The 14,225-nt window shown below is 49.0% G+C and overlaps 1 protein-coding gene across 2 annotated transcripts in view; it reads left to right on the top strand.

The window, feature by feature from the left end:
• Positions 1 to 14,225, top strand: part of LOC117581611 (GAS2-like protein pickled eggs) — a 44,572-nt gene that overhangs the window by 17,053 nt on the left and 13,294 nt on the right. The window contains exon 3 of one of the 2 annotated variants that reach the window (XM_034268973.1): positions 6,894 to 7,255. In XM_034268973.1, the coding sequence (XP_034124864.1) occupies positions 7,088 to 7,255 (168 nt within the window). In that variant the 5' untranslated portion in view covers positions 6,894 to 7,087. Of the gene's footprint in view, positions 1 to 6,893; positions 7,256 to 14,225 lie in introns of those variants that run through there. The other variant, XM_034268974.1, reaches the window with a different exon arrangement.

Raw genomic sequence — 14,225 nt, 5'->3', positions numbered from 1 at the left:
CCGCAGAGCCTCGGACAGCACCCACTGCCCGAAGGCATTGGTCACGCTCTGCCCAGAACTGGGCTGTAACCCTAACCTCATTTACTGGGCCCTCAAAATAGTGTAAACATTAAATGCCCGTTGGCTCGTTAACGTGAGACGTAAAGGCACGTATGTATGCATGTATTTGTATGTTTGTATCACATTTTCCCTTTTCTTATTAATCTTTCGATTGATTCCCACTTCCCGAGAACTTTCCAGCTGAAAAGGATTCTCTCAAAATGGAATAATTTATGAGCTACTTATAAATATGTAAATACATACATAAATCTTGTGTTTTTTTGCATACAGAAATTACCAAACGAATCGAACACATTTCTGCATAAATACTGAAAAATTACCCTTTTTGCGGATTCTTCGAAAAGGTCTCTCGGCACCACCTTCATCTCCAACTCCAACTGCAACTCCCCTCACCCTTTACGCTTCTTTGGAGATGGCGACGGCATTAAGCCTGATTAGGCAGCACTTCAGCCAAAGTCAAAGCCCAAAGCCCAAGCCAGGTCGGACCGGACCGGATCGGATCGGAGCCGTACAGAAAGAAAGCAACAGCAACAATAACCAGGGAGAGAAAAAATCGTTAAGTGACGGCGAGGCGACCAAAGAAAACAAAAGTAAACCCGACACAAGTTCAAGGTCAAGAGCAGAGCAGAGCAGAGCAAAAGCTGCGCTTGAAAGGTGTGCTTCACACACACACACACACACACACACACACGCGCGTACACAACAGGCAAACGAAAGGTGAACGCAAGCAAGGGAGAGAGTTGGGTTGCTGAGAGCAGAGCAAGTGAGCGGGAGTGGCTTGAGATGTGCAGCTGCGTGAGGAGAGAAGTTCGCAGTCGGCAGAGGCAGCATCAGCATCAGCAGCGCCGCCACCATAACGACACGAAAAAATGAAGGTTAGCCCCGCCCGAGGGTCGATGCCACTGATACCCTTTTCAGTGCCTTCATGCCCATTGAGTGCTTGTGAATTGCATTTTTCTTGCGTTGCCTTGCGTTGCGTGGACAAAATCAAGTGAGAATCATAAGAACCTGTGCAAGGGTATAAAGACAACAAATGAAATGACTGAGAAAAGCGGACAAAAGCAGCACAACATCTTGCAAGATACGCCGGCAGCAGCGCAGTCGCCGTTGTCATCGTCGACGCTTTTTTTTTGTGGCCATGGTTAATGAAAGTCAGAAAAAGACAGAAGAACAGAAAGACAGACAGGCTGCGACAGACGAACATTAGAAGTGGCGAGGTAGAAAAATGCTTGCAGTCGCCGGCTTTGTTCCTCTCCTGCGGCCGGCTACTGCTTCCCTTCCCTCCTGGTCACCTGGCTTCCAGCAGTCTGCTGCTTTACACTCCTACACTCTGCAGCTGTACGGTACCACTCTCTACCGCTCTCCTTGCATACCCTTCCCGATCCAACCTTCCAATCCAATTCTAGTGGCATTACGTCACTGGGAGAAACATGAATAGTTTATGGTGGGTACTTAAGACTTTGATAGTGCAAAAACTTTTGAGGCTGCTGCTCCATGTAATTCCCCACCATTGACTGATGGATTTTAGCTGATAAGATTTCTAAGCAGTTAAATTTGGTGTTGGCTTCCACGTTGAGTTCTCGTTCGCTCTCACGGCGACGCTCTTTGGATAGGGTAGGTCATTGCAGTGGTCGCTGCAGGCGAACCCAAGCCTACTCCCCCCTCTCACTCTCCCAACACTGAGGCAACCCACACTGCGCGATTCCGACGGCGACTGCGCAAATGACTTTGAGTTCGAGTCTCAGGCTGCAAGCTGCGGACTATTGCTATACCCTTGATGAGGGTATTATGATAACTTTGCAGAACCTATTGTTAAGCCACACAAAGAACATACCACGGACACATGTATTATCTGTTAATAATTCCATTTATAGAAACTTGCTTGTTTCCGCAGATAATTCAAACGAAAAACTGAACAAGCCAACAGACGCAACTGTCAGGGTATGTCGAGCTTCGATCCGTGAAGCTTTCAGCGCTGCCGTTTTTGTTGCTTTTGTCATTTAAAGTCTAATCAAAACATTTGAAGTTACTTAAGAAACCTACGCAGACTTAAGTTGCGTTTCTTGTTTCGAATTCGAATTCTTAACTTGTCGCAGCTTTGTCTTTGTTCGCGTCTGTCTGTTCCACTGTCTCTATCTCTGTCTGTCTCCGCTGCTGTGCTGTTGCTGCTGCTGCTGCGGCTGCGCTGTTCTCTCACTGTCTGTTTTTTTTTTTCTGCTGTCTGCCGTTACAGTCGGAGGCTAAATACATTATAAATTAGGTTTTTGCGACATTTATTTGTCTACAAAATAGTAAAACAGACTTTAAAGGGTCTTTAAAATGCCCTCTACTCAGCATTTTGTTTCAATTTTGAAACATGTATTACAGTACATCCATATTGATCTACAAATATATCGTAGAATTCCAAATTTGGTGCTCGGTTCTTGAGTTTCGGTGGCCTAAGTTTGGTGCCGTTTTTTTCTTGTTTTTATTTGATTGTTGCTGGTTGCTTGTTTGTCTGCCCTTTCAAATGATACAACAGCTTCGGAAGGTTACCCATATGCCCGTGTTATTTTTTGATCACTTAGGTCCCAAAAAGAGCGATGAATACATACGTATGTACAAATGTGAGTATTTGTTTGGTCTAAATAGCGCCGCCTTATAGCTTTCCCCCCCCCGGGTGACTCAGTTCTTTTGTGAACTTTAGTGCTGGCGCCGTGCCAGTGGATAGTGCCGTACTACCTCTTAGTCAGCCGCGACTTACCTCCCACCGCCCACTCCACCAGAGTGGAGCTAGTCCAAGGTCGTCGTCCTCCTACACACGCTTCTCACTCCAAGCCAGTGACAACGCCATCAGCCATGCTTACGAGCAGTAAATGCAAATTATAGACAAACATACATAATATGTATGTAAATATGAATGTAAATTACAGTAAAAGCTCGCGGAGAGGACCAATAGACTAAGGATAGTCGATATGCTCGAGAGATCCACCAAGAGAGTTTTATGGGCATCATTTTAGTTCGAAATGTAACTCGAAATCACAGCACTTCATTTTTACCATTATAGTATCATTATTTGCCCTTCTGCTCTGTATTTATGTATGCTAAGTTCTAGAACAAAAGAGAGATAAAAGTCCACTCCATGGCACTGTTCATTTGCGTAGATTTTACTGTTAATTTCTCTGGTGGCGTTGCCTGGTTGTCCTTTTGTGTTCCTCGCTCTATTGATTTCGCTGTGAATGCCGAAACGAGAGACAAAGCCGGGACATAACTTCGCCAAGTGCATTTACCCTACTCTGCCCATAACGGCACCTACAACAGCTGGATGCAGGGGTGGAGAGGGGGCTGAGGGTGAGCGAGTGGCGCATTTATGGTGACGATGACAGTGATGACGCCTGACGCCTGGCGCCTGATGGCTTGATGCTTGATGTTGCAAATGTGGCATAGGAGATGATGACAATGCGACAGAGACAGAGAGAGCGAGAGAGAGACTCTTTCCATATGGCAATGCATCACGAGACAAAAGAAGAGGAGATGCAGGTGGAGGGAGCCATAAAAGGAGCCAAACAATCATCTCTGTATGCAAAAGAGGGAGAGAGAGAGAGAGAGAGACTGTGGACTGTGGACTGTGGACTGTAAGGGAACTCCATTGAAGTGCTGTTACCATTGTTGGCTCAATGGCTGAAAATGGATAGATAATAACTTGTGAAAATAACTTTTGCACTTGAACGAGATTTGAAATTGTTGCTCTGCTCCATTGAACGGGGGAGCACATGGAGAGCTGCATCTAGGGGTAGGGGTAGGTAGGCCTGTCAAAATCATGGTCCATGGTCCCATGGTTCATGGGTGATTTCTGACATGTGCGAGTGCATCAAGTTCAGGCCATGGCGGGAATGTGCTGTCGGACTGCGACTGTGACTCTGTGTGTGTGTGGTGGTGTGGTGGGGGATGGGGATGGGAATGTTGCTGCCTCGAAATGAAATCGTTTCGATTGTCGCTTCAAGTGTCATTGAACGTTTGGGTGGCAAGCAAAAGGGCGACGGAGAGCTGTGCGAGCGGTGAGGCGGCGGCGGGTGCCAGAGATGTGGAATGAAGTGAAGCAAAGTGAAGTGGAGCCCTCTCACACACTTGAAACCAAATGCGACTTGCATTTCTTTCTCTCTGGATCCATCGCGTATGTGTATCGATACTCGCCCACCCTCCCCCACCCCAACCGACCAGTGCATTGTGAAACCCCACACCACACCACACCACACTATAGCGATCCCCAACTCCAACGCTGGCATGGCGTTTGTAATTGTTAATTGAAAAAGTCAACAGCCAAAAAAAAAAATGAAATTTGTTGCTTTTATAACATATTTTCCATACACCGAGGGGTATCCCTCGATCACTTTTACTGTCATTTGGCATTTCACACATTTCGAGGTGTAAATGGAAATGGAAATGGAAATGGAAATGGAGGAAAGCTGGGAGGCATAAAAACAACCAACAACTTTCGCCTAGGGCCAAAGTGGGTAGAAGGTGGAGTGTAAAACAAAACACATAAGAGAAGAATAGAAAGAAGAGCGAAAGGAATATAAAAACAAAGAAATAATTCAATCTCATATTTGCGCTCAATTCTGAGCGAGTCCACAAACGTTTCATTGACACAAATATGTATGTATGTACATATTATGTACATATGTATGTATGGCGATGCACATGCATACATCAGCCAATCAATATTATTAGATTTAAAAGTAATATACCTTAATTAGCAACAGCAGCGGCAGGAAGACTTCGAGAGCTGTACCAAAACGTTGACACAAGAGAGAGAGAGAGAGAGAGTTTACATAAAATGTATGTACACACATGCTGTAAGGCCTAAGGCTAATTATGCCCAGTGGGAGTGACGTTGCACTGGCCACAAATTAAAATGTGGGAAACGGCAATTTTCGAGGCAAATGCAATTACCAGAGGGAGCAGAGTGGCGGCGGAGGAGCTCGTATCGAAATGGGAATGGGAATGGGAATGGGACGGGCCTTATAAGCGAAAATGATGTCGACGCATCCTATGCGATTTATACGAATATGTTGGCTTGGCGATGTTTTTTTGGATTTTTTTAATTAAATTCACTTTCAAAAATACCGCTAATCAGTCGAACAAAAGGCCGCAGCGAACACATTTGCATATTTGTTTGTCTCTCCAAATGAAAATGGCAACAAAGTAACGAAAATATCAAAAAAATAAGAGAAGAGAAGAGAAGAAAACATCAACTGACGATGTCTTTCTGTCATTCTCCCTCCCCAACCCTCAGCTGGGGGGCGTGGCTGTGAATAGATTGATCGATCTGGACAAACAAATACGAATTTGCATGCAGGTCCAGCCATGAAAGTGAAATTCCAACCATCCAGCAAGATGAGATGCGAATTTGTCAGAGACCCCTCAGGGGGGCTCCTGCAATTTCCAATCAGCTGACTCGATTCCATTCATCGATTCCCCCATCATCATCATCAATGGCATCAAATTAGCCAATACACCGATGGACCTATTCGCTCGCCACCATTGGTGGGGGGGGGGATCGCTGATCGCGCATTTCGGAATGCGAAATCTGTTCAAGCATTGTACATATGTACATATGTATGTATGTATGTACAGCTAGATGTAAACGGTGTGCCTTAATTAAGACCAACCTCATCGGGCATGAGTGTTACGCAAGTGGCGGCTAATGCTGCTACAACCGAGGAAAAGAGCACAGCGAAGAGCAGAAAGTAAACAGCACCAACTGGGAAGCAAATTGGGAAGTCTTTTACGGGACTGTACCACACACGTAATGCCTATATATTGAATAAGAGTTTGTCACCCACATCTTTGAAAAGCTTCCTCTAAGCCACTAAGAATAGTCATCGAGAATTGCCATCAAATGCATTCTAATCGCTTTGGCTTGGGCCACTCACTTATGGGGAACTTGCACAGCAGAATGTGTTCCATGTATTCCCCAATACTTACCCAATGCACAACATCTCCGTTTTGTTAAACATTTCCTCAAGTGTAAAGACATTCTCTTTGCTTGGCGAACCTGTTCTCTGTGGCTCACTGGCTATGGCTGGAGTTAATCCTTTCGTGGCAGCATCCTCGCACAGAAACATAAATGATAAACGCTGAGATAAGCCTCCGCCCAAGGGGCTGGGCCGTGACCTTGTGCGCTTCAGCAGTCCCTCTGCCTTTCGGGATGGGATTCAACGATGAATTCCCATAATGGGAATGGGGAATGGGGAATGGCATTCATCTTTTGGAGCTATTCCCGCGCTGAAGTTCACAGTTCAATTGCGTTTACCGCTAATTAGTGGCCGGAATTGGAAGTGGGACTTGGGGCACGCCGCACCGTGCTGGGGTGTGAGCCATTAACCTGGCGCCCAATGCCCAATAGCTGCCCGGCCACCTTTTAGCCATGTCTTGAGGTTGGGGCACGGGGCAGGGGTCTCTCGCTGCTGCTGCTGGTTTTGTTGGGGGGTTTTTTATTTCAAGTAACCGACGACTGCCGCGAGTCACTTTTATGTTTTATTTATTGATTTTATTTGTATAACTTTTGCAGTTTTTGCTGCTGCTGGCGGCAACCGGCGTTATTGTTGCTGCTGCTGCTGCTGCTGCTGCTGCGGTTTTTGCGTCCCATAATTATGTCAGCTGCAGTGGCACAATCATAAATTTTCGCTCTTTTTCCGCTGCTTTGCAGTGATGGAGGGGCTGAGAGGCCCAAAATATTTACAATTTACGATCTACTTGCTGCCAAAGCGATTTCATTGCGACATTTACATGTTTCAGCGCAAAAAGAACTCACATTAATCTCTGATTTATTTCCCACTCTCTCTTTGCAGAAGCCGAAATATCCGAGATACAATCCGAAACGAATCGAGCCGCAATGCTGTGGCAGCCACTGACTAGCGATAATCCTACGTAACTCTGCTGCAACCGAGCGATAAAGCGAAAGCGAATCAGCTTCCATTTCTTCGAGAGCTAACTGCAGTCGCAGAACCCCACACACACCCCACACACACCCCACACACACGGCATGGCCATGTTGGAGGCACGGCCTTACAGGCCCTTCAAGTCCAGCGAGGAGTATCTGGAGGCCATGAAGGAGGATCTGGCCGAGTGGCTGAGCACCCTCTATCCCGAGCTGAGCATCAATGCCGAGAACTTTATGGATCGACTCGACACCGGCGTGGCACTCTGCAAGGTAAGTGGTGGATGGTTGGGGTGCATGGAACTCGCACACTCTAAAAAGAGTGTTGGAACCCCCCCAAACGGATTTCCATTTCATCTCTTATGCTTTTCACTACACCTGCCCCAGACTCTGATGCACTCCAGGCAGCGGCAAACGGGGTCACTGGGGGTTCATTGAGCCTGCAGACTGCAGACTGCACACTGCCTGTGCCTGTGCCTGTGCCTCTTGCATTTGCATTTTCCTTTCCCTGCGAATGGAAATTAGCCACTGAATGGGGATGTGCGCGGCTCTGTGGGTGACACAGTTGGCATTAAGTCGAGCACAAATGCAACAAAAAAAAAAACAGGAGGCAGGCGGACAAATGTCTAATAAATGCACGCATGGAAGGGTCTGCTTCCATGCCCCCTCCAGCTGTTGCTCTCAAGCAGTGGGAACAGATGGAATCGTTCGGGGAATGGGAAGAGTCAGGGTAGCGGCTTTGCCCTGGAGGAGCATCTCTCGGACTGCGAAATAAATGAAGCCATTGGATTAGCATTGAATCGATGTCGTGTTCCTGTGAGCCGCTGAATCATCCATTCGAGGCATTCCCAGATGATCGCCATTGCCATCTCGGGCGTTGTCGCTTTGGCTCGCTTCTAATTCGGTTTTGGTTTTGGCTTCGTCTTTGGCTTGGTTTGGTTTTGGTTTTGGTTTTGGTTTTGGGTTTGGTTGCTTTTCGGTTTTGGTTTGGTTTGGTTTGGTTGGGTGGCACATGCCATAAACACAGAACCCCCCTGCCCTGCCCTGCACTGCTTTGCCGTGCCCTCCTCCTGTGATTGCGGCGCTGAGTGGCGCCAGTAGCACCCGACATCGTCACGCTGGAGGCCAATAGCAAGACCTCAACCCGTAGACAATTTGTCTTTACTTGTTGTTGCTTGTTGCTGCTCGATGTTGCAGTTGTTGCAGCACTTTTTGCCGCCAGTTGTTGTCAGACAGACTTTGCGGATTTGTATCGGCAACGAGATCGCAGAAGCAGCAGCAGCAGCAGCAGCGAAGCAACAGTCGCAGCCTCATCGTGTGGTTGCCCTCTTTGGGGTCTCATGCTGGGAGGCGGCATTGTTGTGGCAGATGCCGCCTCGATGCTCTCTGGCATCGTCTGGGTCCTCGAAAGTAAAAACGTGTAAGCGGCGGCTGGCTCTGCATCTCTTCCCAGTCTGTGGACCCATGTGGCAGAACATTGAAGATTGCCAGAATGGCCATCAATTAGTGTTTTGCCGGTGTCGTCGTCGTCGTCGTCGTCGTGGAGTTCCGTTTCGTTTCATTCCCTTCCGCTTCGTTCCTGTTGTCCGAGAGAGAGAGAGAGAGAGAGAGAGAGAGTGGGAGAGTGTGAGTTGTGCTCCAATCTGTGCGCATATTCGAGCTTTGTATGCTCTTTCCGCAGCTCACACAAATATCCGGATAGAGGCTCAGGCAAGAATGATCTCTGTACCGAAGCTCTTTGCTGACTCTGCCCTGCCATTGCCGGTGCACCGCTCCGACCACCCCGCACCCCGTACCACACACCACACCACACCCGGACGAGTGCTCGATATGGTGATGGATATGCGTGCAGCATAATCATAAAGTTGCTTTGATCTTCTGTCTGTGCTGTCTTGAAATAAATGAAATGACTCAGCCACGGGCATAAATTTTGCATAAACACACACACACACACGCACACGCACCGAGGTGGTGCTGGGGTACTGCCGGAAATGTCATAAGCATAAATATAATTTTTGGATAATTGTGTGTGTCGCGAAGCGTTAATGGAACTTTAATTGAAACTCTGCGACAGCAACGAGAGCCCAGCTGCAGCTGCACAAGGGGCAAAGGGGTAAACATCTCCTTGAACGATACAAACACAGATCCCCAGATGCTGCACAGTCGATGTGTTGTCTGATGTCTTCATCATCTGGACAAGAGTCGTAATTTCGGCTTGATGGCCGAGACATCATCATCATCATCATCATCATCATCATCATCTGCAACGTCTAGCACTTCAGTTTACTGGCTCTACACTGAGCGTAAGACGAAGTGCAAACAGAATGTAATTAACTTTGATTTAGGCATACTGCTCGCCATTTGCTGGCTTCCTTTTTTCGCTCGGTGTACGTGGCCGGGGGCCAATTAGCCAAAGGAGATCGTTAGTCGTCTCTGGCGGTCATTAGCGAATTGTCTTAACGATCTGTACAGCCAATTGCCTGCCAATTTATCTACTTAATTATACGAATATTTCTATAGTTAGAATAGAGAGTCCATCTGAATGTGGAAAATGGAATATGGAATATGGAATATGGAATATGAATCTGCATTTGACAGTCCATCTCCTCACCTCACCTCACCCCAGAGATGATTGCCCAACTTTGTCGTAGTTGTTGTTGTTGCTGGTTTTCCCCTTCTGCTTTTCGCTTTTTCTTCTCCTTCTTTCGTAGTTTGTTTGGTTTGCGTCGTCGTCGGCGACGTCGTCGGCGACTAATTGAATTTGATAAAAAATAAGAAAGAAAAAACGCCAGCGAGTGCTTTTAATTGACCAAACACTCACTCGCACACACCCGCCAATTATCCATTGATAACCGCCGAACGGGGGCAGATAATGCGTTTACCCCCCTGCCTCCACTCTCTGCAACACTATTCCAACTTCGATTAAATAACGATTATGTGGAGTGTGGAGTAAAGTGAAGTGCGCTCCACTTCCGCAACTCGAATTCCGAATGCCGAATGCCGAATGTCGAATGCCGAAAACCGAAAACCACTCCAAAACCGTCTCCAAGTCCGTGTCCACACAATACTCCACAATGGTCAATGCAAGTGCCTCTCTCTCTCTCTCGCTCTCTGTCTCTCCTTTCTCGCTAATCAAGCGATGGATGGGCCCATGAAGCAACTATATAAGGAGGTCTCGTCGGCAAAAATTAGGCAAGCGTGCGCTAGTGAAAGGGCTCTCGCTGTAAGTGCGAGGGCAACGGCAATGGAGTGTGCTGATTTTGACTTTGCTCCCACAATTTTCTCTTCTAACAAACATACCGGTACATGTACCAATTTCACATCTTTCGCGACCTTGCCGCCTAAACTGCACCAAATCAGTTTTTGGCGAACATACGGTAAACACTTGCAAACAAATTTTGTCCGCAAGCAACGTTCCGCGTCGACAAGCAAACGAGCACCGAAAATTAGGAAAAGCAGCGACGAGACCTCCTTATAGTTACTTCATGGATGGGCCCAATAGAAAGCCGTGGCCCAAAGTGCACGTCATGGGCCCTCGTACTACCCTTGGAAAGCCAACTCCAACACGGAAATGTGTCCAAATAGGCAGACAACTACAGTACAGTCCTGGCAAGTTCTTTTTGTTTTGTTTTTTAATTTAATCGCTATCCGCATTGACCAGGTACAAATGTTACTAAAAATTGTGAACTCAAAAAAAGAGTTGTTTGCCGAACGAACACTAGAAATGGAACCACTGGCAAGTTCGATGTTTAGTTCACTAGTTCACTGGTTCACTGGTTCACGAAGCTCACTCCGAGAGCGACAGCATGGCAGTTCCGAAATGAAAAAAAATAAACAACTTAGCAGGCGATGAAATACTCAACAACAAAAGTTTCGAGTCAAGTAGGAAAGTCAGTAAAAAATCGAATTTCGGTGAAATAGGAGCCTCCGAATAAAAACTACACAGTACACAAAGTACAAATTGCAAGATGAACTCGAACAAGGATCGTCAGCGCCCCAGGCACAACGCGAAGGCCCTCTGGGAGCAGCTCCTAAAGATAGACGCCAAAGCCACGGAGTTGGACCAGAAATATGCCCAAAAGCGTTGCCATGAAGTGGCGCAGGAGCGTGAGAGTAGCCTGGGCAGGAAGAAGATCAAGTGGACACCGGGTAAGGAGCAGATGCAGAAGCAGCTGGAGCAGCGCGGCAAAGAGAATTGGCCGGAAGACGTGCCTGGCCCTCGCACTCGCACTCGCTCAAGTTCTGGCTCTCGCTCTCGTTCTCGCTTCCGTTACTCCACTCGCTCTCGTTCCCGTTCCCGTTCCCGTTCTCGCTCTCCCACTCGTGCTATGTACACTTGGAGAGACCAGCTGGAGGCTAAGCCGCGCAGCCAGGATTCACCGGAACTGCCAGTCGCCAGAAGATTGGACCGCAAAAGCCGCAGTCCTGTGCGCAGTGCCAGCAAGGAGCGGGTACGCGATGCGAACAGCACTTCGAGACGTGCGGAGATGAGACGAGTTCGTGGTGGCAGATCGTCGTCGAGTTCCTCCAACGAGCAGGAGATCTACCGCAGGCGTTGGGGCATCACCATCGAGCGCATTGGCGGCTACTGTGATATGCCGCTGCCCCGGCCAATAAAGGACTTCCGGGATATGCCCTTCAACCCCTACTTGCGCCGCACACTAGAGCAACGCGGCATCTTCGAGCCGACCATCGTGCAGTCGCAGACCTGGCCGGTGGTCTTTGCGGGCAGCAGCCTGTTGGCCGTGACCCATAGACGCCACAACGGCGGCAAGTCCCTGACGTACATCCTGGCAGCCATCCAACACCTCCAGAAGCAGCGCCCGTTGGCATCGGCCCTCGATGGCGGACCCATCGCCCTCATCCTCATGCCCGGCCGCGAGGCAGTCGAGATAATTGTGCGGATGGCGAATGTCTACGCAGCGCCCCTAGGGATTCGCACCAACTGCTGGCTCGGCGGCGAGCAGCACAACGGGGAGCAGAGCTGCGCGCTGATGGTGAGCACCCCCCAAGACCTGGAGGATCCGCGCTGCCAGGTGAAGCTGGATCGATGCTCCTTTCTTGTGGTGAACGGAGTCGACCACTTCACGGCCTCGGGACTCGGGGACCACATATGCCGCATCATTGCCCAGGCACGCGACAATGTGCAGCTGCTCCTCTGGACAGTCGAGCTGACGCCGGCTGTCGAGCTGCTGATCCCGCGCACAATGCGTCGGGACTACGTGAAGATGGTGTTTGGGAAATCGCCAGCGGAGGAGAAGATCGCATTGCCCCTGCGTCACCGAGTGGAGCTTATCCGGGAGGAGGATAGGATGGAGATGCTCTCTGGCATGCTGGCGCAATTCAGGAAGGACGACGGCAACATCCTTATCCGCGTCGGAAACCGGTTTGAAGTCGATTATATGGTTAGCTCCATCGGCCGCTGCATGCCCTGCCTGGGCCTCCACCGCGGAATAAGTCCGTTGAAGCGGGCGCAGGTCTTCCACGATCTTCGCAGCCTGCAGCCACCCATCACCCTCGTGCTCACCCAGATCAAATGGCGCGGATACGACCTGCCCGACTTTAAGTATGTCATCAACTTTGACGTGCCCGAGACCCTGGGCCAGTTCACTCATCTCCTGAGTCGCACCGGCACCATCGGCGAGGCCATCTCCTGCATCTCGAGCGAGGACCGAGGCCAGGTCAACCGCCTGGTTGAGTTTATGCGCGCCATGGGAGAGACGATCGAACCGCACCTCTTGTAACTGATCAACCCTGCCCGGATGCACCTCAGAGACTGGCCCAATCACCGATCTTCCCAGCAATAAATGTTAAGGATATGCAATCAATTCGAATTGCCAACAGTTTCCCATTGAATAAATAACTTTGGATGGACTTTTACTGTGCCACTGTGGGGGGACTTACACTTACAACTAAATCTACAACGACTAAGAAGGAACTTTGGTTTCACTAGAGTTACGCAAGGATCCACAAAGAGTACGAGCGTATAGGCAATAGCTGAGGGATTACCTCAGTCGTCAAGGTGGAGGTTTTAGCATTGGGATATGCCTGTTTTAGCGATCTTTTGCGCACAGTTGTATCGATCGCTTGTACCTACTGTACCTCAGAGGCATATAGATGGAGTTGTACATTTATAGGTCACGTCAGCCCCCTCCTTGATTGCTGAAGTTATTCGGTTGCAAATGGAAATGAATCAAAATTCATTAGTGCTGAATTGATTGTGCGATCGAATATCTCTCTCTCTCTCAATCGCAGATATCCATCGGGTGGAGTGGAGTTGGTTGATTGGACGGGGTGGGGGTGTACATATGTTTGACCAGATGCATGGCCCGTGCAAGGCGCTGTCCGAGAGTGGGTTCGGTGGTCAACACAGGTGGCTGACAGCACAGAGGGGCCACAGCTGTGAGGTGGCAATGGGACTGGGACTGGCTCTGACTCTGACTCTGGAACTGTGACTGTGACTGGAGGTGAGGCCGTGCCGTGCCGTGCCGGGCCGTGTCTAATCCGATTTTGACTTTATTAACGCTGCAATTTGTACCCAGACCACTGGCAGTCTGCACCAGAGACAGAGCCAAAATACAAGAAAAACTCCAAGCGATTATTATTTATGGCTGCGAGTCCAGCCACCCCCCATCCCAAGCCACAAATTGTATGCTAATCGCTGGCAACCCAAACGGACCCAGCCAATTGGCAGCTGTCTGAAGTGGAACTCGGCCTGGACCTGGCCTGGACATGGACCTGGTGCCATTTGATTGTTTTTATCGGAGTGGCGGGGAGTGGGGGAAGTCTGTGTCTGATTTATGGAGTGTCGCTGACTAATTTGAACTCTTCGGGGGCGTTCGTTCTTTGTTGCCCATTCTAGGGATGGGAGAGCGTGACTAGCGGCAGCACTCGCCGCGGCAGCCACTCACGATCTGTGCGAATCGATCTCTAAATTTAGAATCATTTTGCCTGCCGCTCTGCCTATATAAGGTCGGAAAAGGTCAGTGGAAAAGCGATGGGGGGGGGGGGGGGGGGGGGGGGAAGATGGGGCGCGAGAGGATGCCGGGCGGTCGTGAGGCAGACAAACAGAAAGAGATAAAATCGATAGAACAATCGAAGTGATTCATCGGCTGCCTGGCAAGCAGCTCTGGCCACACTCCATTTGCTTTCACTGAGCCAGCAACTGGCAATTCCGTGACAGGTGGAAGTGGTACTGAAACTAGACTTTGACTCGCACTTGGACTTCAAAAGGCAAGGCCGC

This window comes from Drosophila guanche, unplaced genomic scaffold (assembly GCF_900245975.1).
Source record: "Drosophila guanche unplaced genomic scaffold, DGUA_6, whole genome shotgun sequence".
NCBI lineage: Eukaryota > Metazoa > Arthropoda > Insecta > Diptera > Drosophilidae > Drosophila > Drosophila guanche.
Note: the sequence above shows the minus strand (reverse complement) of the source record. Positions and strands in the feature narration are given on the sequence as shown.